We start from the raw sequence: 19,746 nt of genomic DNA, 5'->3' as shown, positions 1-19,746 counted from the left end.
CATCAACCAGCACCCCCAGATCCCTCTCTGCCTGGCTGCTCTCAGCCACTCTGACCCCAGCCTGTGGCACTGCCTGGGGTTGCTGTGGCCTAGGTGCAGCCCCTGGCACTTGGATGTGTTCAATCTCCTGCCCTTGGCCTCTGTCCCTCTGCCCAGCCTGGCCAGGTCCCTCTGCAGAGCCTCTCTGCCCTCCAGCAGATCAACTCCTGCCCCCAGCTTGCTGTCAGCTGCACATTTGCTGCTGACTGACTCCATCCCCTCCTCCAGGTCATCAATGAAGATGTTAAAGAGCACAGGGCCCAGCACTGCTCCCTGGGGCACAGCACTGGTGCCTGGCTGCCAGCTGGCTGTGGCACCATTCACCACCACTCTCTGGGCTCAGCCTCCAGCCAGTTTCTAACCCCATGCAGTGTGCTCCCATCCCAGCCATGGGCTGACAGCTTGGCCAGGAGTTTGCTATGGGGGATGGTGTCAAAGGCCTTGCTGAAGCCCAGGCAGACCACATCCACAGCCTGCCCACATCCACCAGGCAGTCACCTGATCATAGAAGGAGCTCAGGTTGGTCAGGCAGGAGCTGCCCTTCCTAAATCCATGCTGGCTGGGCCTGAGCCCTTGGCCATGCTGTCAGTGCTGTGTGATTGCACTCAGGATGACCTGTGCCATGATCTTGCCTGGCACTGAGGTCAGGCTGACAGCCCTGTAATTCCCTGGCTCATCCAACCAGCCCTTCTTATGCTGTGAGGGAGAGGCAGCCACAGGCAGGGCAGAGGACACTGGAAGGGGTGGCAGGGGTGATGTGCTGGGGGCTCTGCACAGGCAGCTGCCCAGGCTGGAGCCAGGGGCTGAGGCCAAGGGGATGAGGATCACCAAGGGCTGGGTCCTGCACTTGGGTCACAACCACCCCAGGAGGGCTCCAGGCTGGGGGCAGGGAGGCTGCAAACTGCCCAGCAGGAAAGGCCCTGGGGTGCTGGTGAGGCCACAGCTCAGATCCTGAGTTCACTGCAGGAAGGAGATTGAGAGACTGGGGCAGGGCCAGGGAAGGGCAACAGAGCTGGGGAAGGGTCTGGGGAAGAGGGCTGGGGAGGAGCAGCTGAGGGAGCTGGGGAGGTTGAGCCTGGAGCAGAGGAGGCTGAGGGAGACCTCATTGCTCTCTGCAGCTCCCTGAGAGGAGGCTGCAGCCAGGGGGGGTTGGGCTCTGCTCCCCAAGCAATAAGTGATGGAATAAGAAATGGCCTCAGGCTGCCCCAGGGGAGGTTCAGCTTGGCCATGAGGAACAATTTCTGCCCCTTGAGGGCTGCCCAGGCCTGGCCCAGGCTGCCCAGGGGCAGTGGTGGAGCCCCCAGCCCTGGAGGGGTTTCAGAGCCCTGGGGCTGTGGTGCTGAGGGCCCTGGGGTGGTGCTGAGGGCCCTGGGGTGGTGCTGAGGGCCCTGGGGTGGTGCTGAGGGCCCGGGGCAGGGCTGGGGTAGGGCTTGGCCTCCATCACCTGAAAGACCTTTTCCAGCCTAAACAATTCTGAGAGTCTCTGACCAGCTCAAACAGCTGCCAGGAGGGAGGGAGGGAGGAATTCAGAGGCCTTCTGGTTGCTCCAAGGCTGAGGAGGCTCTGGGGCTGTGCCCCAGGGCACAGGGCAGCCCCAGCTGCCCCAGGGAGGGAACCACAGGAGGGGACTCTGTGCCCCCAGGAGGCCTTGGCCTGAGGAGCAGTGGAGAGAGAAAGGCAAAGGGCTGAAGGAGGTCAGGGGCAGCAGAGGGTCACAGCATGGCAGGGGCTGGGAGGGAGCTCCAGAGGGCACCCAGGGCAGGGCACCCAGAACACAGCCAGGGGGGGTTGGAAGCTCTCCCCCCCAGCAGACTCCACAACCTCTCTGGGCAGCCTGCTCCAGGCTCCAGCAGCCTCACCCCAAACAACTTTCTCCTCCTGCTCAGCTCCAACCTCCTGCCTGACACTTTGTGCCCCTTGCCCCTTGGCCTGGCCCTGGGCACCACTCAGCAGAGCCTGGCCCCAGCCTCTTGCCCCCCACAGCTCCTTTAGCTCTTGCTGAGCATTGCTCAGCTGCCCTCTGGGGCTGCTCTGCTCCAGGCTCTCAGCCCCAGGGCTCTCAGCCTTTGCTGCTGCCAGAGCTGCTCCAGGCCCCTCAGCAGCTTCCCAGCCTCCCCTGCACTCTCTCCAGCACTTCTCTGTCCCTCCTGAGCTGGGGAGCCCAGAGCTGGCCCCAGGGCTCCAGCTGTGGCCTGGCTGGGGCAGAGCAGAGGGGCAGCAGCCCCTCCCCTGCCCTGCTGGCCACACTCTTCTCCATGCCCCCCAGGCCCCCATGGAGCTCCTTGGCCACAGGACTGGTGCAGGTTGGCTGTGGTGGAATTGAGGAGAGAACAACTCTTGAGTAACCTTCATTTAATCCTTGCAGGGGAAATGTCACAGGCTACAATACTGAGAAGGTTTTGCAGTGCTCATGGCCTCCAGCACAGCCCCTGGGGCAGTCCAAGACCTTCACACAGACCCAGGCTGTGCAAGGGGAATTGCTGAGAGGTCTCCAGCTCTTATTGCTAGGAAATTCCTGAGTGGTGCTGAGGACAGGCTCCAGGAGCTGCCTGGCTTCAAGCAGGGGCTGCCAGCCTTGGGCAGGTGCTGCCAGCCTTGGGCAGGTGCTGCCAGCCTCCAGGAGCTGCTGCCAGCCTTGAGCAGGTGCTGCCAGGCTCCAGGAGCTGCTGCCAGCCTTGAGCAGGTGCTGCCAGCCTCCAGGAGCTGCTGCCAGCCTTGAGCAGGTGCTGCCAGCCTCCAGGAGCTGCTGCCAGCCTTGAGCAGGTGCTGCCTGGCTCCAGGAGCTGCTGCCAGGCTCCAGGAGCTGCTGCCAGCTTCAAGCAGGTGCTGCCTGGCTACATGAGCTGCTTCAAGCAGGTGCTGCCAGGCTCCAGGAGCTGCTGCCAGCCTCCAGGAGCTGCTGCCAGGCTCCAGGAGGTGCTGCCAGCCTTGAGCAGGTGCTGCCAGCCTCCAGGAGCTGCTGCCAGGCTCCAGCAGGTGCTGCCAGGCTTCAAGCAGGTGCTGCCAGGCTCCAGGAGGTGCTGCCAGGCTTCAAGCAGGTGCTGCCAGGCTCCAGGAGCTGCTGGCAGCCTCCAGGAGCTGCTGCCAGCCTTGAGCAGGTGCTGCCAGGCTCCAGGAGCTGCTGCCAGCCTCCAGGAGGTGCTGCCAGGCTCCAGGAGGTGCTGCCAGGCTCCAGGAGGTGCTGCCAGGCTCCAGGAGGTGCTGCCAGGCTCCAGGAGCTGCTGCCAGCTTCAAGCAGCTGCTGCCAGGCTCCAGGAGGTGCTGCCAGGCTCCTCTCCAGCCCTCCTCAGATGCTGCCTGCCACCAGCAGGCCCTGCTGGTCGCTGCTGAAGCCCTGGGGGGTGTTGTAGAGGCTCTGCCCCTGCAGGCTGGCAACAGCATGGAGAGAAATCTTCTGTGGAGGAGAAAGAGAAAGCAAGTGAGCAGCTCTGGCCCTGTCCCAGTGTGGGCAGCCTTGGGCTCAGGTGAACCACCCCAGGGCAGGGAGCTGTGGAACTGCATGAGCCTCAGCCCCAGAGCTCTGCTTGCAGCCCCAGGGCAAGAGCCATGGAATGCTTTGGGTGGGAAGGGAGCTTCAGAGCTCCTCCAGCCCAACCCCTGCAGCCCCCAGGGACAGCCCCAACCCCAGCAGGCTGCTCCCAGCCCCACACAACCTGCCCTGCCCTGCTGCCAGCCCTGGGGCAGCTCCCAGCTCTCTGGGCAGCCTGGCACAGGCTCTCCCCACCCTCAGCACCAAACATTTCTCCTTCTCTCCACTCTCAAGCTGCCTCTTGCAGTTCCAAACCATCTCCCCTTGGCCTGGCACATCAGGCCCTGCTCTAAACTCTGTCCCCAGCTTTCTTCCAGGCTCCTTTCAGCACTGCAAGGCCACCAGGAGCTCTCCCTGGAGCCTTCTCCTCTCCAGGCTGCACAACCCCAACCCTCTCAGCCTGGGCTCCCAGCAGAGGGCTTCCAGCCCTGCCAGCACTGCTGTGGCCTCCTCTGGCCCTGCTCCCCCAGCTCCCTGTCTGTGCTGAGGGCTCCAGAGCTGCCCCAGCCCTGCAGGGGAGGTCTGAGCAGAGCAGAGCAGAGGGCAGAATCCCCTCCCTGCCCCTGCTGCCCACCCTGCTGGGGCTCAGCCCAGGGCAGGCAGTGCTCAGTGCCAGCTCCTGGCCAGCTCTGCACCCCCAGCACCCCAGGCCAGGCTGGGGCTGAGCCTTGCAGAGTAGGCTTCTGGGTTGGACTTGGTGCTCCTGAAGGTCTTTTCCACCCAGAGTGTTGGTTCTGTGACTCTGTGAGTGCCAGCAGCAGGCAGAGCTCTCCCTGCACCACCCCAGGCCCTGCAGAGCTGCAGAAGGACTTCAACTCCTTTTACCTGGAAGTCTCTGATGTAGGTGAGGAAGAAGCTGAGGAAGGAGAAGGCCAAGGACCACTCTGAGACAGTGCTGATGAGGTGAGTTGTGTAGCCCTGTGAGAGGAGGGAAACAACCCCCAAACAAGCAGCATGAAAAGCTCCTCCTGAGCCTGCAGTGGCACCAAGGTGGTTTGCCCACAGCCATGCCCTGGGCAGAGCAGAGCCCAGGAGGGGTTCTGGAGTCTCCAGGAGTGAAGCTCTGAGCTCAGAATCACAGAATCCATTAGCTTGGGAGAGACCTCAGAGCTCAGCAAGTCCAAGCTGTCCCCCAACACCTCCTGACAACCAACCCCTGGCTCCAAGGGCCACATCCAAGCCCCTCCTGAACCCCTCCAGCCATGGGGACTCCACCACCTCCCTGGGCAGCCTCTGCCAGGCCCTGAGCACTCCTCCAGCAAAGACATTTGGCCTCCTCTCCAACCTCAGCCTCCCCTGGCACAATTTCAGGCCAGTTCCTCTCCTTCTGTCCCCTGAGCCTGGGGAGCAGAGCCCAACCCCCCCTGGCTGCAGCCTCCTCTCAGGGAGCTGCAGAGAGCAATGAGGTCTCCCTCAGCCTCCTCTGCTCCAGGCTCAACCCCCCCAGCTCCCTCAGCTGCTCCTCCCCAGACCCTTCCCCAGCTCTGTTGCCCTTCCCTGGCCCTGCTCCAGCCTCTCAATCTCCTTCCTGCAGTGAGGAGCCCAGAGCTGAACCCAGCACTCAAGCTGTGGCCTCCCCAGGGGCACCAGCCCAGGGGCACCAGCCCTGCCCTGCTCCTGCTGCCCACCCCACTGCTGCTCCAGGCCAGGCTGCTGCTGCCCTCCTTGCCCCCCTGGGCACCCCCTGGCTGCTCTCCAGCTGCTGGCACCCAGCACCCCCAGGGCCCTTCCTGCTGGGCACTTTGCAGCCCCTCTGCCCCCAGCCTGGAGCCCTCCTGGGGTTGTTGTGACCCAAGTGGTTGGACTCGATGATCCTCGAGGTCTCTTCCAACCTTAGTTAGCTATACTGTGAAGTGCAGCCCCCAGCCCTTGGCCTTGTTGAACCTCATCCCCTTGGCCTCAGCCCCTGGCTCCAGCCTGCCCAGGGCCCTCTGCAGAGCCTGCAACCCTCCAGCAGCTCAGCTCTGCCTCCCAGGTGAGAGTCACCTGCAGAGCCTGCACACAGCAGCAGGCCCCCAGAGCAGCAGCAGGCCCTGCAGGGAACTCACTTGGGTTTTGTTCCCTTTGCCCCACTCCCTCCCTTACCTTATCCTGGGGGTCCCAGTGCAGCTTCTGCACCAGGTTAGCTCCATACAGACCACTGTAGAGGACAACTGAGGAAACAAACACTGTGGGGAGATCTGTTAAGGAAGGTTCAAAGCCAAGGATCAGCACTGAGGACATTTCAGACTCAGCTCTGTGTCACCCTGAGGCCAGGAGGAGGTCTCTGTGGTGGAAGAGAAAGGGTTGGGCTGGAAGAGAGCTCAAAGCTCAGCCAGCTCCAACCCCCTGCCATGCCCAGGGACACCTCCCCCCAGCACAGCTTGCTCAGGGCCTCATCCAGCCTGGCCCTGAACACCTCCAGGAGGCAGGGCACAGCCACAGCCTCCCTGTGCCAGGCTCTCCCCAGCCTCACTCTCAACAATCTCTTCCTCCTCTCCAGTCTCCCTCTCCCCTCTCCTCTCAGTCTCTGAGGGAGGCTGCTGTGAGGTCAGACACTGAGACCAGGACTCCACTATGCTTTGGAGGCCATCCTGAGTCCATTGCTCCCTGCCAGCTTCTGAGGCACCTGCACACCAGCAGGACCTGGGAAGATGGAGTGTTCCAGAACATATCCTGCTGCAGTTTCAAACCCTTCTCCCTTGTCCTGTCACTGCAGGCCCTTACAAACAGTCCCTCTCCAGCTTCCCTTCAGGTCCCTTCAGGTCCTGGAAGGCTGCTTCAAGAGAGTTCCCCCCAAGGTCTCCTGAGCACCAGGAGCAGTGCTGGTGCCAGGGACTGCTCAGGGCTCCTGCAGCTGGCAGCTTGTTGAGGTGGCTCAGTTCCTGTCACAAGAGAGGGCAAATTCTAACCCAGATCACAGAAGTGTTCAGGCTGCCAAAGCCCTCTGAGAGCATCCAGGCCAACCCCAACCCAACCCCCCCATGGGCACCCAACCCTGGCCCCAGCTGCCATGGCCACAGCTTGCTGCAGCCCCTCCAGCCATGGGGACTCCACCACCTCCCTGGGCAGCCTCTGCCAGGCCCTGACCACTCCTCCAGCAAAGACATTTGGCCTCCTCTCCATCCTCAGCCTCCCCTGGCACAATTTCAGGCCAGTTCCTCTCCTCCTGTCCCCTGAGCCTGGGGAGCAGAGCCCAACCCCCCCTGGCTGCAGCCTCCTCTCAGGGAGCTGCAGAGAGCAAGGAGGTCTCCCTCAGCCTCCTCTGCTCCAGGCTCAACCCCCCCAGCTCCCTCAGCTGCTCCTCCCCAGACCCTTCCCCAGCTCTGTTGCCCTTCCCTGGCCCTGCTCCAGCCTCTCAATCTCCTTCCTGCAGTGAGGGACCCCAGAATGACCTCAGGATTTGAGGTGTGGCAGCAGAGAATTTGTTCCTGAGCCTCTTTTATTCTTAACTGAAGAGATTTGGGGGATGGCTGCAGAGCAACTGAGGCTCAGGGACTCCTCCAAGCTGGGTGCTGGGAATCCATCAGCCCTGCCACTGCCTGCTCCTCCTTGCCCCCACTGCCCTGCCAAGCTGGGCAGCTGCTGGAGGGACACCTGCAGTGCCTGCTGCACTGGGCAGGACCCTGCTGCCCCTGCCTGCTGGCACCACACCTGGCCAGGAGAGAAGAGGACAAGGAGCTCTCCATAACCTCAGCTCCAGCTGCCTCTGGGCTTTGGCTCCTGGGGGGCAGACTCCCAGGCTCTCTCTCTGCCATTCCCTGGTCCCTCTCACCCTGCTTACCTCCTCTTGGAGCTCCATCATGGAGCAGAGGAGAAGCTCTGCCTGAGCACTGCTCCCCAGGCTGCCCACTGCTGGCAGCCAACACTGCTGGCAGAGGGGGGCACAGCCTGCAGCCCCACACCTGGGTGGGCAGCATGTGCCCACCAGAGCTCCAGCTGGGAAGTGGCCTCAGACCTGGTGAGTCTAGGGCCAGGAATGCCCTGGGGTGGACACCTCTTAACTGAAGAGATTTTGGGGGGGGCTGCAGAGCAACTGAGGCTCAGGGACTCCTCCAAGCTGGGAATCCATCAGCCCTGCCACTGCCTGCTCCTCCTTGCCCCCACTGCCCTGGCAATGAGGATGAGGAGTGAGGAGTGGGGTGAGGAGCCCAGAACTGATCTGAGGCTCTGGGCTGTGCCCTCCCCAGTGCCCAGCTGAGGGCACAGTCCCTGCCCTGCCCCTGCTGCCCACCCCACTGCTGGTGCCAGCTGCAGCTCCCCTTCCAGTGCCAGTCAGAGCCCCTCCAGCACAGCTTTGGCTCTTGGACTGGGGAGCCCCAGGCTGGGCAGAGCACTGCAGCTGTGCTCCCAGCAGGGCAGAGCAGAGGGGGAAGGGAGAGAGCTGCCTTGGCCTGCTGGCCACAGCTGTGTGGGTGCAGCCCCTGTGGGGCAGCAGTGCCCAGGCAAGGATACTGCAGAGGATGCTGGAGCAGCACCAGAGCAGCGCCCCCAGGCGGACCCAGAAGACCTCCTTGCCGTGGAGCTGTGGCTGCATCAGGTAGGAGAGGATGGTCTGCAGCAGCATGTAGAGGGCTCCCACTCCAAAGGTCAGGCAGGCTCCCAGCACGTGGATGTAGTACAGGATGCACTTCTAGGGACACAAAGCACTGCTTGGCCCCAGCCTGCTCCCCCCTGCTGCTCAGGGAGCACTTCCCTGCTGCACACCTTTGCCTCTCCACCCCCTCAGGCACCTCCCAGCAGCAGCCCTGGCAGGAGCCAGCCCTTGGAGGCTCTTTCTGGAGACTCAGAGCTGCCTTCCAGCCTCAGCCATGCTATGATCATGAAGCTGATTGCTCAGAATCCCAGAGCTGGCAGGGCTGGAAGGGAGCTCAAGGCTCAGGCAGCTCCAAGCCCCTGCCATGCCCAGGGACACCTCACACCACAGCAGCTTGCTCACAGCCACCTCCAGCCTGGCTGCAAACACCTCCAGGCAGGAGGCTTCCACCACCTCCCTGGGCAGCCTGGGCCAGGCTCTCACCACCCTCCTGGCCAAAAACTTCTTCCTCACAGCCAATCTCCAGCTCCCCACTTCTAGTTCTGCTCCATCCCCCCCAGTCCTATCCCTCCCTCACACCCTCCAAAGTCCCTCCCCAGCTTTCCTGCAGCCCCCTGCAGCTCCTGGCAGGCCACAAGGAGGTCTCCTGGGAGCCTTCTCCTCTCCAGCCTGCACAACCCCAACTCTCTCAGGCTGTCTGCAGAGCAGAGCAGCTCCAGCCCTCTGCTCCTCCTCCTGGCCCTGCTCTGGAGTGGAGCTGAGGGGGAGCAGGGTTGGAGTGGAGCTGAGGGGGAGCAAGGTGAGAGTGGAGCTGAGGGGGAGCAGGGTTGGAGTGGAGCTGAAGAAGAAGCTCTTCACCAGGAGGGTGCTGAGGCTCTGGCACAGGCTGCCCAGGGAGGCTGTGGCTGTGCCCTGCCTGGAGGTGTTCAGGACCAGGCTGGATGAAGCCCTGAGCAAGCTGTGCTGGGGGGAGGTGTCCCTGGGCATGGAGGGGAGGTTGGAGCAGATGACCTCTGAGGCCCCTCCCAACCTGAGCCACGCTGGGATTCTGCACACTGCAGCTCTGCCCCCAGAGGTTTTGCTTCCAGCACCTTCCCAGCCCCTGAGAGCTCAGAGAGCTTCCCCCCCCTGCCCTGGGGCCTGGCCAGCTGCAGGCTGGCAGCAGCAGAGCACACACCTGGAAATTGGCAATGATGCAGAGTCCAAAGCAGCTCATCCAGCCCAGGCTGAGGCCAAGCTTGTTCAGCTGGAGGATCCTGGCTCTGTCTGCACCCAAGGCACAAACCTGCTTGTAGCGAACGTAGGTGGTGGCCACCCCTGGGGGGGGAAGGCAGAGGCTGTCAGCTGGGCACCACTGCCCCTGGCACTGCCAGGATGCTGCCAGGCAGAGGCACTGCCTCCCATCCAGAGCCTCACACTGCAAGTTAGGAGCCAGCAGGGAGAGCAGCTCCAAGGAGCAGCAGCTGGGAGTGCTGGGGGCCAGCAAGGTCCCCAGGAGCCAGCAAGGAGCCCTCAGGGCCAAGGAGCTCCATGGGGGCCTGGGGGGCATGGAGAAGAGTGTGGCCAGCAGGGCAGGGGAGGGGCTGCTGCCCCTCTGCTCTGCCCCAGCCAGGCCACAGCTGGAGCCCTGGGGCCAGCTCTGGGCTCCCCAGCTCAGGAGGGACAGAGAAGTGCTGGAGAGAGCCCAGGGGAGGCTGGGAAGCTGCTGAGGGGCCTGGAGCAGCTCTGGCAGCAGCAAAGGCTGAGAGCCCTGGGGCTGAGAGCCTGGAGCAGAGCAGCCCCAGAGGGCAGCTGAGCAATGCTCAGCAAGAGCTAAAGGAGCTGTGGGGGGCAAGAGGCTGGGGCCAGGCTCTGCTGAGTGGTGCCCAGGGCCAGGCCAAGGGGCAAGGGGCACAAAGTGTCAGGCAGGAGGTTGGAGCTGAGCAGGAGGAGAAAGTTGTTTGGGGTGAGGCTGCTGGAGCCTGGAGCAGGCTGCCCAGAGAGGTTGTGGAGTCTGCTGGGGGGGAGAGCTTCCAACCCCCCCTGGGCACTGTGCCCCTGGGCAAGCTGCTGGGGGAGCCCTGCTGGGGCAGGGGTTGGAGTGGCTGAGCTCTGCTGGGGGAGCCCTGCTGGGGCAGGGGTTGGAGTGGCTGAGCTCCAGAGCTCCCTTCCAGCCTGCCCCACTCTGGGGTCTGGGATTCTGAATCCCAGAGCTGTCAGGGCTGGAAGGGAGCTCAAGGCTCAGCCAGCTCCAAGCCCCTGCCATGCCCAGGGACACCTCACACCACAGCAGCTTGCTCACAGCCACCTCCAGCCTGGCTGCAAACACCTCCAGCCAGGAGGCTTCCACCACCTCCCTGGGCAGCCTGGGCCAGGCTCTCACCACCCTCCTGACCAACAACTTCTTCCTCACAGCCAATCTCCATCTCCCCACTTCTAGTTCTGCTCCATCCCCCCCAGCCCTATCCCTCCCTGACACCCCAGAGCAGAGGGGCAGGATCCTCTCCCTCCACCTCTGGCAATGGGCACTGGCAGCTCAGCTGCCCTTGGCCTTCAGGGCTGCCAGTGCCCATTGCTGTCTCCCTGTCCCAGGCCTGATTCCTGCCCCCCTCAGAGGTGTCCCAGGCCCCTATTCCTCCCTGACCCCCTCCAAAGTCCCTCCCCAGCTTTCCTGCAGCCCCCTGCAGCTCCTGGCAGGCCACAAGGAGGTCTCCTGGGAGCCTTCTCCTCTCCAGCCTGCACAACCCCAACTCTCTCAGGCTGTCTGCAGAGCAGCTCCAGCCCTCTGCTCCTCCTCCTGGCCCTGCTCTGGACACCTTCCAGCCCCTCCAGAGCCTTCCTGGCACAGAGGCTCCAGAGCTGGCCCCAGAGCTGCAGCTGTGGGCTCAGCAGAGTGGAGCAGAGGGGCAGAATCCCCTCCCTGCCCTGCTGGCCACACTTCTCTTGCTGCAGCCCAGGCTCTGCTTGGCTCTCTGGGCTGCCAGTGCTCACTGCTGGCTCCTGCTGAGCTTCTCCTCCCCCAGCACCCCCAAGGCCTTTCCTCCAGGGCTGCTCTCCAGCCAGTCCCTGCCCAGCCTGTGTCAGTGCCTGGCATTGCCCTGCCCCAGCTGCAGGACCTTGCCCTTGGCCTTGGTGAACCTCCTGAGGTTGTCCTGGGCCCAGCTCTGCAGCCTGCCCAGGTACCTCTGGATGGATCCCTTCCCTCCAGCCTGTCCAGGATGGATCCTTCCCTCCAGCCTGTCCAGGTCCCTCTGGATGGATCCTTCCCTCCAGCCTGCCCAGGTCCCTCTGGATGGATCCTTCCCTCCAGCTCCCAGCAGCACCACACAGCTTGGTGCCATCAGCAGAGCTCCTGGGGGTGCCCTCAATGCCTCTCTCCATGGCACTGAGATTTAGAGGCTAAGGATCTGCTAAGGGACTGAACTCACTGCCAAGGGCCTGCAGCTCTCTGTACTCACCCAGGAAAGCTGAAATGTTTAACATGATGCCAAACAAGCATCTCTCAGGAGGGATTGTCCCTGTGTCACTGCAAGAGAGAAGCAGGGGGGTGGTTACCTCTCTGCACCACACAGCCCTGCCACCCACCTTCACTGCTGCAGGCTACAAAGGCTCTGGCAGGAGCAGAGCTGCAAAAGCCCTCCCAGATGTCTCCCCCCTGAGCCTCCCCTTGCTCAGGCTGCACCAGGCTGGGTAAAGAAGGACAATGAGGACACAGAGTCCTTAGGAGAAGGAAAGCACACTCTGGGGGTGAGCTCTTCCTCTGACACTGATCTGGATTTCATCAGCAAGTTTGCAGCTGACAGCAAGCTGGGAGCAGAGGTTGGTCAGTGAGAGGGCAGAAGGGCTCTGCAGAGGGACCTTGCCAGGCTGCACAGCTGGGCAGAGGCCAACAGGATGGCATTCAACAAGTCCCAGTGCCAGGGGCTGCACTTTGGCCACAGCAACCCCAGGCAGAGCTCCAGGCTGGGGGCAGAGTGGCTGAGAGCTGCCAAAGAGAGAGGGAGCTGGGGGTGCTGATTGACAGCTGCCTGAACAGGAGCCAGCAGTGTGCCCAGGTGGCCAAGAGGGCCAAGGGCATCCTGGCCTGCAGCAGGCAGAGTGTGGCCAGCAGGAGCAGGGAAGTCCTTGTGCCCCTGGACTCTGCATTGGTTAGGCCACACCTTGAGTCCTGTGTCCAGCTCTGGGCTCCTCAGGTCAGGAAGGAGATTGAGAGACTTGAAGGTGTCCAGAGAAGGGCAACAAAGCTGGGGAGGGATCTGGGGCACAGCCCTGGGAGGAGAGGCTGAGGGAGCTGGGGTTGCTTAGCCTGCAGAAGAGGAGGCTCAGGGGAGACCTTCTTGCTCTCTGCAACTCCCTGAGGGGTGGCTGTGGCCAGGAAGGGGTTGGGCTCTTCTCCCAGGCAGCCAGCAGCAGAACAAGGGGACACAGTCTCAAGCTGTGCCAGGGGAGGTTTAGACTCGAGGTGAAGAGGAAGTTCTTCACTGAGAGTCATTTGTCATTGGGATGTGCTGCCCAGGGAGGTGGTGGAGTCCCCATCCCTGGAGGTGTTCCAGAGGGGATTGGATGTGGCACTTGGTGCCATGGTCTGGTCATGAGGTCTGTGTTGATAGGTTGGACTCAATGACCCTCGAGGTCCTTTCCAACCTAAGTGATACTGTGAGACTGTGAGACTGTGGATCCAGCACAGGTGACTGGAGCTGGGAAGGTGCAGCAGCTGGAAGTGCAGAAGAGCAAAGCCCAGGTGCTGCCCTGCAGGGGAACACAGACCACAGCACTTGGTGCATCTGCCAGGGCCAGAAGGGGGTCTGGGGAGGGACCTGGGACAAGGGCTGGGAGGGACAGGACCAGGGGGAATGGATTGAAGCTTGAGGAGGGGAGATTGAGAGTGGAGAGGAGGAAGAGATTGCTGAGAGTGAGGCTGGGGAGAGCCTGGCACAGGCTGCCCAGGGAGGCTGTGGCTGTGCCCTGCCTGGAGGTGCTCAGGACCAGGCTGGATGAGGCCTGGAGCAAGCTGTGCTGGTGGGAGGTGTCCCTGGGCATGGCAGGGGGCTGGAGCTGGCTGAGCTTTGAGCTCCCTTCCAACCCAACCCACTCTGTGATTAAAATCAAGAGGAGCAGAAGCCTGGGGCTGCATCGAGCCCTTGGGCCAGAGTACAGCCCCTGGCTGCCACCAGATTTCACTGCACCACTGAATCCATGCTGGAGGTTCATGGAGTGGGTTTGGGTTGGAAGGGACCTTCAACACCATCCAGTTCCAGCCCCCTGCCGTGGGCAGGGACCCCTCCCACCAGCCTCATCCAGCTGCATTTTGAAGGCATAGCCTGAAAGTGCCACACAGGGAGCCTGGGCTGGATGGCCTCCAGAGGTCCCTCCCAGCCCCTGCCACTTAGAATAGATCAGACCAGGTTGGAAGAGACCTCCAAGATCATGGAGTCCAACCCATCACCCAACACCACCTAATCAACTCACCCATGGCACCAAGCACCCTGTCAAGTCTCCTCCTGAACACCTCCAGAGATGGGGACTCCACCACCTCCCCAGGCAGCACATCCCAATGGGCAATCACTCTCTCTGTGGAGAACTTCCTCCTCACCTCCAGCCTGAACCTCCCCTGGCACAGCTTGAGACTGTGTCCTCTTGTTCTGGTGCTGGCTGCCTGGGAGAAGAGCCCAACCCCCACCTGGCTCCAACCTCCCTGCAGGGAGTTGCAGAGAGCAAGAAGGTCTCCCCTGAGCCTCCTTTTCTCCAGGCTAAGCAACCCCAGCTCCCTCAGCCTCTCCTCCCAGGGCTGTGCTCCAGACCCCTCCCCAGCTTTGTTGCCCTTCTCTGGACACCTTCCAGCAGCTCAACCTCCTTCCTGACCTGAGGAGCCCAGAGCTGGCCACAGGACTCCAGGTGTGGCCTCAGCAGTGCTGAGCACAGGGCAGGATGAGCTCCCTGCTCCTGCTGGCCACACTCTTCCTGCTGCAGGCCAGGATGCCCTTGGCCTTCTTGGCCCCCTGGGCACACTGCAGGCTCATGTTCAGCCTACCATCCACCAGCACCCCCAGGTCCCTCTCTGCCTGGCTGCTCTCAGCCACTCTGCCCCCAGCCTGTGGCACTGCCTGGGGTTGTTGGGGCCAAGGTGCAGCCCCTGGCACTTGGATGAGTTCAGTCTCCTGCCCTTGGCCTCTGCCCCTCTGCCCAGCCTGGCCAGGTCCCTCTGCAGATCCTCTCTGCCCTCCAGCAGCTCAACTCCTGCCCCCAGCTTGCTGTCAGCTGCACATTCACTGCTGATGGCCTCCATCCCCTTCTCCAGATCATCAATGAAGATATTGACCAGGCTGGGGCCCAGCACTGCTCCCTGGGGCACAGCACTGGTGCCTGGCTGCCAGCTGGCTGTGGCACCATTCACCACCACTCTCTGGGCTCAGACTCTGTGAGCCCAGCACTGCCAGCCCTTGCAAACCAGGGCTGTGCTCCCACTGCCAAGCTCAGAGGTCAGACAGAAAGGCAGCTGCACACCACCAGCAGCCTCTCCCTTCCGAGCTGGAGCTGCCTGCAGCCCGCAGCCGGGGCAGAGCCCGCGGGCGCCAGAGGCCAAGGCCAGGCTGCGGCTCAGGACGCAGAGCACTGACCTGATGTAGGGCACCAGGGGGTCCACGTGGTGGAGGACGATGGCAGTGATGTAGGAGAAGATAAAAGATGCTGCAGACCAAACCACCAAAGCCACAGGCAGGAAGGAGAGGCCCTGCTGGAACCACCACATGGCAGCGGTGCCGGCTCCCGGGGCAGGCTGCGAGGAACAGAGAGGTTGTGGAGTCTGCTGCCCTGGAGCCCTGCCTGGATGTGCTCCTCTGTGACCTGTGCTGCATTCTCTGCTCCTGCCCTGGCAGGGGGCTTGGACTCCAGCATCTCTTTGGGTCCCTTCCAACCCCTGACATCTGTGAGCCTCTGGTGTGTGCTGCTGGGGAAGAGTCTGGAGAGGAGGAGGCTCAGGGGAGACCTCATTGCCCTCTGCAGCTCCCTGCAGGGAGGTTGGAGCCAGGTGGGGGTTGGGCTCTTCTGCCAGGCACCCCAGCAGCAGAACAAGAGGACACAGTCTCAAGCTGTGCCAGGGGAGGTTCAGGCTGGAGGGGAGGAAGAAATTCTTCCCAGCCAGAGAGATTGGCCCTGGGGATGTGCTGCCCAGGGAGGTGGTGGAGTCCCCATCCCTGGAGGGGTTTAGGAAGAGCCTGGATGAGGCCCTTGGAGCCATGGTTGAGTTGATCAGATGGTGCTGGGGGAGAGGTTGGACTTGGTGATCTTGAAGGGAAGGTCTTTTCCAACCTGGTTCCTCCCCTTCCCTCCCCCCCTCCCCCCCCTCCCCTTCCCTTCCCTTCCCTTCCCTTCCCTTCCCTCCCCTCCCCTCCCCTCCTCTCCTCTCCTCTCCTCTCCTCTCCTCTCCTCTCCTCTCCTCTCCTCTCCTCTCCTCTCCTCTCCTCTCCTCTCCTCTCCTCTCCTCTCCTCTCCTCTCCTCTCCTCTCCTCTCCTCTCCTCTCCTCTCCTCTCCTCTCCTCTCCTCTCCTCTCCCAGCTCTTGCTGTGTCCATAGTGGCCTGGACACTCCTGGCCCTGCTGCAGACCCAGCCTGTGGTTGCCACCTCACAGGGCTCTGGATGCCCAGCAGCTGGGCAAGCACAGGCACATAAGGAGGCACTCCAGAGACTGGGAGGAGGGCAGAGCTGCCAGCTGCCAGGTCCTGACAGAAAGGAACAGCTCACCCTGGGCTCCTGCATTCACCAGCAGGCAGACAACATCCTCAGACCTCCCTGGGTTTTCAAGAGCTCCTTTGCCAACCTCTTACCCAACTGCAAGGCCTCCTCCCTGCTCCACAGCTGAGCTCCTGCAGCTCTTCTGCTGATCTGCTGTCACTGTCCTGCCCAAGGGGGGGTTTGGAGGCCCCAGACCGAGGAGCACAGCCAGGCACTGACAAACCTTCACCAAGAGCAAGTCAGAGAAGTGACTCAGAGGAGATCTGAATGAGCCCTGAGGTTTTCCTTTAAGAGCAGGAAGTGTGCAGGGCTTCAGCCCAGGCTCCAGCACAGGGAACTGCAACTCCAGGGGAAAGTGAAAGGTGGCCAAGAGCTGCAATGGCAGGAAAGCAGCGAGGTGTGGAGTGAGGACAAGGGAAAGCTGGGAAAGCATTTGGGGCTGTCAGCTGCTGACAAACTCCCCAGGGGCCAGCAGTGGTCCCTGGCAGCCCAGAGCCAGCTGAGAGCTGAGCTACAGCCAGGGCAGGGAGAGCACAGCACAGGGAGGGGATTCTGCCCCTCTGCTCTGCTCTGCTCAGCCCCCACCTGCAGCACTGCCTCCAGCTCTGGGGGTCCCAGCACAAGGAGGACCTGGAGCTGCTGGAGAGGCTCCAGAGGAGGCCACAGAGATGAGCAGAGGGCAGGAGCTCATCCCCTCTAGGGACAAGGCACCCTGAGGGGGCTCCTGGCAGCCCTCAACATGGCCTAGGAGTTCAGCAAGGCCAAGGGCAAGGTCCTGAGGCTGGGGCAGGGCAATCCCCAGCACAGATCCAGGCTGAGAGCAGCCCTGGGGAGAAGGCCCTGGGGGTGCTGGTGGGTGAGGAGCTTGGCAGGAGCTGCACCAGGCTCTGGCAGCACAAAGTCAGCTCTGAGCTGGGCTGCAGCCACAGAGGAGTGGCCAGAGGGCAAGGGAGGGGATTCTGCCCCTCTGCCCTGCTCAGACCGCACCTGGAGTACAACATCCTTGGCCTTGGGGCTGCCAGGTGGTGACAAACTCCCCAGGGGCCAGCAGTGGTCCCTGGCAGCCCAGAGCCAGCTGAGAGCTGAGCTGCAGCCAGGGCAGGGAGAGCACAGCACAGGGAGGGGATTCTGCCCCTCTGCTCTGCTCTGCTCAGCCCCCACCTGCAGCACTGCCTCCAGCTCTGGGGGGCCCAGCACAAGGAGGACCTGGAGCTGCTGGAGAGGCTCCAGAGGAGGCCACAGAGATGAGCAGAGGCTGCAGAACCTCCCCTGTGGGGCCAGGCTGGGAGAGCTGGGGCTGTGCAGCCTGGAGAGGAGAAGGCTGCAGGGAGACCTCAGAGCAGCCTTGCAGGACCTGAAGGGCTCCAGGAGAGCTGGGGAGGGACTTGGGACAGGGGCTGGGAGGGACAGGCTGAGGAACAATGGCTTTGAGCTGGGAGAGGAGAGACTGAGAGTGGAGAGGAGGAAGAGATTGCTGAGAGTGAGGCTGGGGAGAGCCTGGCACAGGCTGCCCAGGGAGGCTGTGGCTGTGCCCTGCCTGGAGGTGTTCAGGACCAGGCTGGATGAGGCCTGGAGCAGGTGGGAGGTGTCCCTGGGCATGGCAGGGGGCTGGCACTGGGTGATCCTGTGGTCCAAACCCACTCTGTGATTCCACTGCTGCCAATTCCTTGGCCAGGCTGCCCCTTGCCTGCTCTCTCAGCAAGCCAGGCAGAGCTCAGGCTGCCCCAGGGGCCATCCCCACCCAGCAGAACTCCCCAGGACACCCTGCTGAAGGGGGGAAAGCAGCCTGCTGTGTGTGTGCTGCCCAGGGAGCAGGGAGGTTGGATGGGAGTGAGTCAGGCAGGGGCTGAGCCTGCCACTTGCACAGCTCAGTGTCAGGCTCAGGCTGATGACAGTGGTTCAAGGTTGCTATTCCTCAAAGGCTGGGAAGGAAGAGAGGAGGAAATGTGTCCCTGTCCTTGCTCCCCCTGCAGGGGAGGGCAGAGGATCCAGCTGGAGAGCTTCCTGCTGCACCCAGCACCCCAAAGAGCTCCTCCTGAATGGTCTGGGTGAGGAGGGCAGCTCCTAGAGAGCTGAGGGGAGGATCCTCATGCCCTCACTCAGCCCCTGGCACCCAGCTGGGGAGGCAGCAGGGTGGCCTGGTGCCAGAGCAAACAGAGCCAGGCACCAGGGAGCAGATGAGGAGGTTCCATGGTGTAGCAATCTGGCCCAGCAAGGTCTCAGCAGCCTGTCCCTACAGCTGCCCCAGCAGCTCCCTGGCCAGCATGAACTCTCTCTGCCTGTCAGTCCATCCTGCCTGACCAGAGAGAAACAGCTCAGAACTGTGAGTACTGCAGGCAGGGCAGGGGAGACAGCTCCCCAGGCAGGGATGGGGGGAGACAGCTCCCCAGGCAGGGATGGGATGGGGAGAGACAGCTCCCCAGGCAGGGCAGGGATGGGGAGAGACAGCTCCCCAGGCAGGGATGGGATGGGGAGAGACAGCTCCCCAGGCAGGGATGGGGTGGGGAGACAGCTCCCCAGGCAGGGATGGGATGGGGAGAGACAGCTCCCCAGGCAGGGATGGGATGGGGAGAGACAGCTCCCCAGGCAGGGCAGGGGAGACAGCTCCCCAGGCAGGGATGGGGGGAGACAGCTCCCCAGGCAGGGCAGGGGAAGGGGAGACAGCTCCCCAGGCAGGGCAGGGGAAGGGGAGACAGCTCCCCAGGCAGGGATAGAGTGGGGAGACAGTTCCCCAGGCAGGGATGGGATGGGGAGACAGCTCCCCAGGCAGGGCAGGGGGGAGAAGCTGTCAGAAGCTCATGGAGAAGGGACTGGAGGTGCTGGGTGTGGGGAGCAGCTCTGGGTGGCAAGAGATAAAAAAGAAGGAACCAGGATGGAGAAGGTTTGTGTTGGAAAGTTTGGGAGGGAAGGCTTGGAAAGGGAAGGTTTGGAAAGGGGAAGGGTTGGAAAGGGAAGGCTTGGAAAGGGGAAGGGCTGGGGAGAGGGGAAGGGCTGGGGAGAGGGAAGGGCTGGGGAGAGGGGAGGGATGGGGAGAGGGGAGGGATGGGCAGGGAGGAAGTGAAGATGAGGGCAGAAAGGGAGGCTCTGGGGGCTGGGGGTGACAGGACAGAGGGGCTGGGTGAGGCCCCCGGGAGCGATGAGCGCCGGCAGGGGCTGGGGCTCGGGGGTCACCGGGGCAGCAGGGGGCGGCAAGGGGGCGCAGGGCTGAGCGCGGGGGGCGGTGCCCGGCGGGACGGAGGATTTGCCGGTGCGGGGAGACCCCGGGAGGGTCCCTGGGGGCTCCCAGGGCAGGCTGAGGGACAAGGCTGGAGGACGCCGAGGGGACCCCGGGAGGGTCGCTGTGGGGGTGACGGAGGGGCAGAAGCCGGGGGGGGAAGCGGGGGGTGCCCCCGGGGTGTCCCCAGTGCGCCCCAAGGGTGTCCCCGATGCGCGCCCCCAGGGTGTCCCCAGTGCGCCCCAAGGGTGTCCCCAATGCGCCCCAAGGGTGTCCCCGATGCGCCCCCCCGGGGTGTCCCCGATGCGCCCCCAGGGGTGTCCCCAGCACGCCCCAAGGGTGTCCCCGATGCGCCCCAAGGGTGTCCCCAGTGCGCCCCAAGAGTGTCCCCAATGCGCCCCCCCGGGGTGTCCCCGATGCGCCCCCAGGGGTGTCCCCAGCACGCCCCAAGGGTGTCCCCGATGCGCCCCCCCGGGGTGTCCCCAGCACGCCCCAAGGGTGTCCCCAGTGCGCCCCCTCGAGGTGTCCCCGATGCGCGCCCCGGGGTGTCCCCAATGCGCGCCCCCGGGGTGTCCCCAGCGCGCCCCTGGCCCCTCCCCGGCCCCCCCCCGCCCCTTTACCTCGGCCGCGCTCGCGCCGCGCCCGCGGCGTCCCCCGCGCCGCTCCGCCCCGCCCCGCCCCGCCCGGCCCCGCCCCGCTCCTTTCCGGCCCCGCCCCCCTGCTTTGCGGCTGTCGCA

The 19,746-nt window shown here is 63.5% G+C and overlaps 1 protein-coding gene across 4 annotated transcripts; it reads right to left on the bottom strand.

Moving 5' to 3' along the window:
- Nucleotides 1-2,376: 2,376 nt before the first annotated feature.
- Nucleotides 2,377-19,673, bottom strand: DRAM2 (DNA damage regulated autophagy modulator 2). Of its 4 annotated transcripts, XM_068164733.1 has the most exons (9): nucleotides 19,630-19,673; nucleotides 15,888-16,018; nucleotides 14,681-14,838; nucleotides 11,522-11,589; nucleotides 9,262-9,401; nucleotides 8,003-8,180; nucleotides 5,654-5,736; nucleotides 4,394-4,486; nucleotides 3,230-3,433 (listed from the first exon to the last, which is right to left on the bottom strand). In XM_068164733.1, exons 3-9 carry the CDS (start codon nucleotides 14,809-14,811, stop codon nucleotides 3,326-3,328), a joined length of 801 nt encoding a protein of 266 aa, XP_068020834.1. In that variant the 5' UTR covers nucleotides 14,812-14,838; nucleotides 15,888-16,018; nucleotides 19,630-19,673; the 3' UTR covers nucleotides 3,230-3,325. The 4 variants fall into 4 exon arrangements, with proteins under 4 accessions (XP_068020833.1, XP_068020831.1, XP_068020834.1 ...); XM_068164732.1 differs by lacking the exon at nucleotides 8,003-8,180 and having other exon boundaries at nucleotides 2,377-3,433; nucleotides 5,654-5,748; XM_068164731.1 differs by lacking the exons at nucleotides 14,681-14,838; nucleotides 19,630-19,673 and having other exon boundaries at nucleotides 15,888-16,230.
- Between the last annotated feature and the right edge of the window lie 73 nt (nucleotides 19,674-19,746).

Source organism: Melanerpes formicivorus, unplaced genomic scaffold (assembly GCF_026170545.1).
Source record: "Melanerpes formicivorus ecotype bairdi unplaced genomic scaffold, bMelFor1.0.p_v2 SCAF_82, whole genome shotgun sequence".
In the NCBI taxonomy this organism is placed as follows: domain Eukaryota; kingdom Metazoa; phylum Chordata; class Aves; order Piciformes; family Picidae; genus Melanerpes; species Melanerpes formicivorus.
The sequence above is the reverse complement of the archived record's forward strand: the minus strand, read 5'-3'. Positions and strand labels throughout refer to the sequence as shown.

Bases quoted from the DNA above. Each gene is read 5' to 3' on its own strand.
- DRAM2 (XM_068164730.1), bottom strand. From the start codon at position 16,228: ATGCTTTCCCAGCTTTCCCTTGTCCTCACTCCACACCTCGCTGCTTTC. The intron at 5,749-9,261 runs GTGTGTGCTCTG...CTTCCTTAACAG, and splicing joins GCATCATTGCCAATTTCCAG to ATCTCCCCACAGTGTTTGTT. The intron at 4,487-5,653 runs GTAAGGGAGGGA...CTCCTCTCACAG, and splicing joins ACTGGGACCCCCAGGATAAG to GGCTACACAACTCACCTCAT.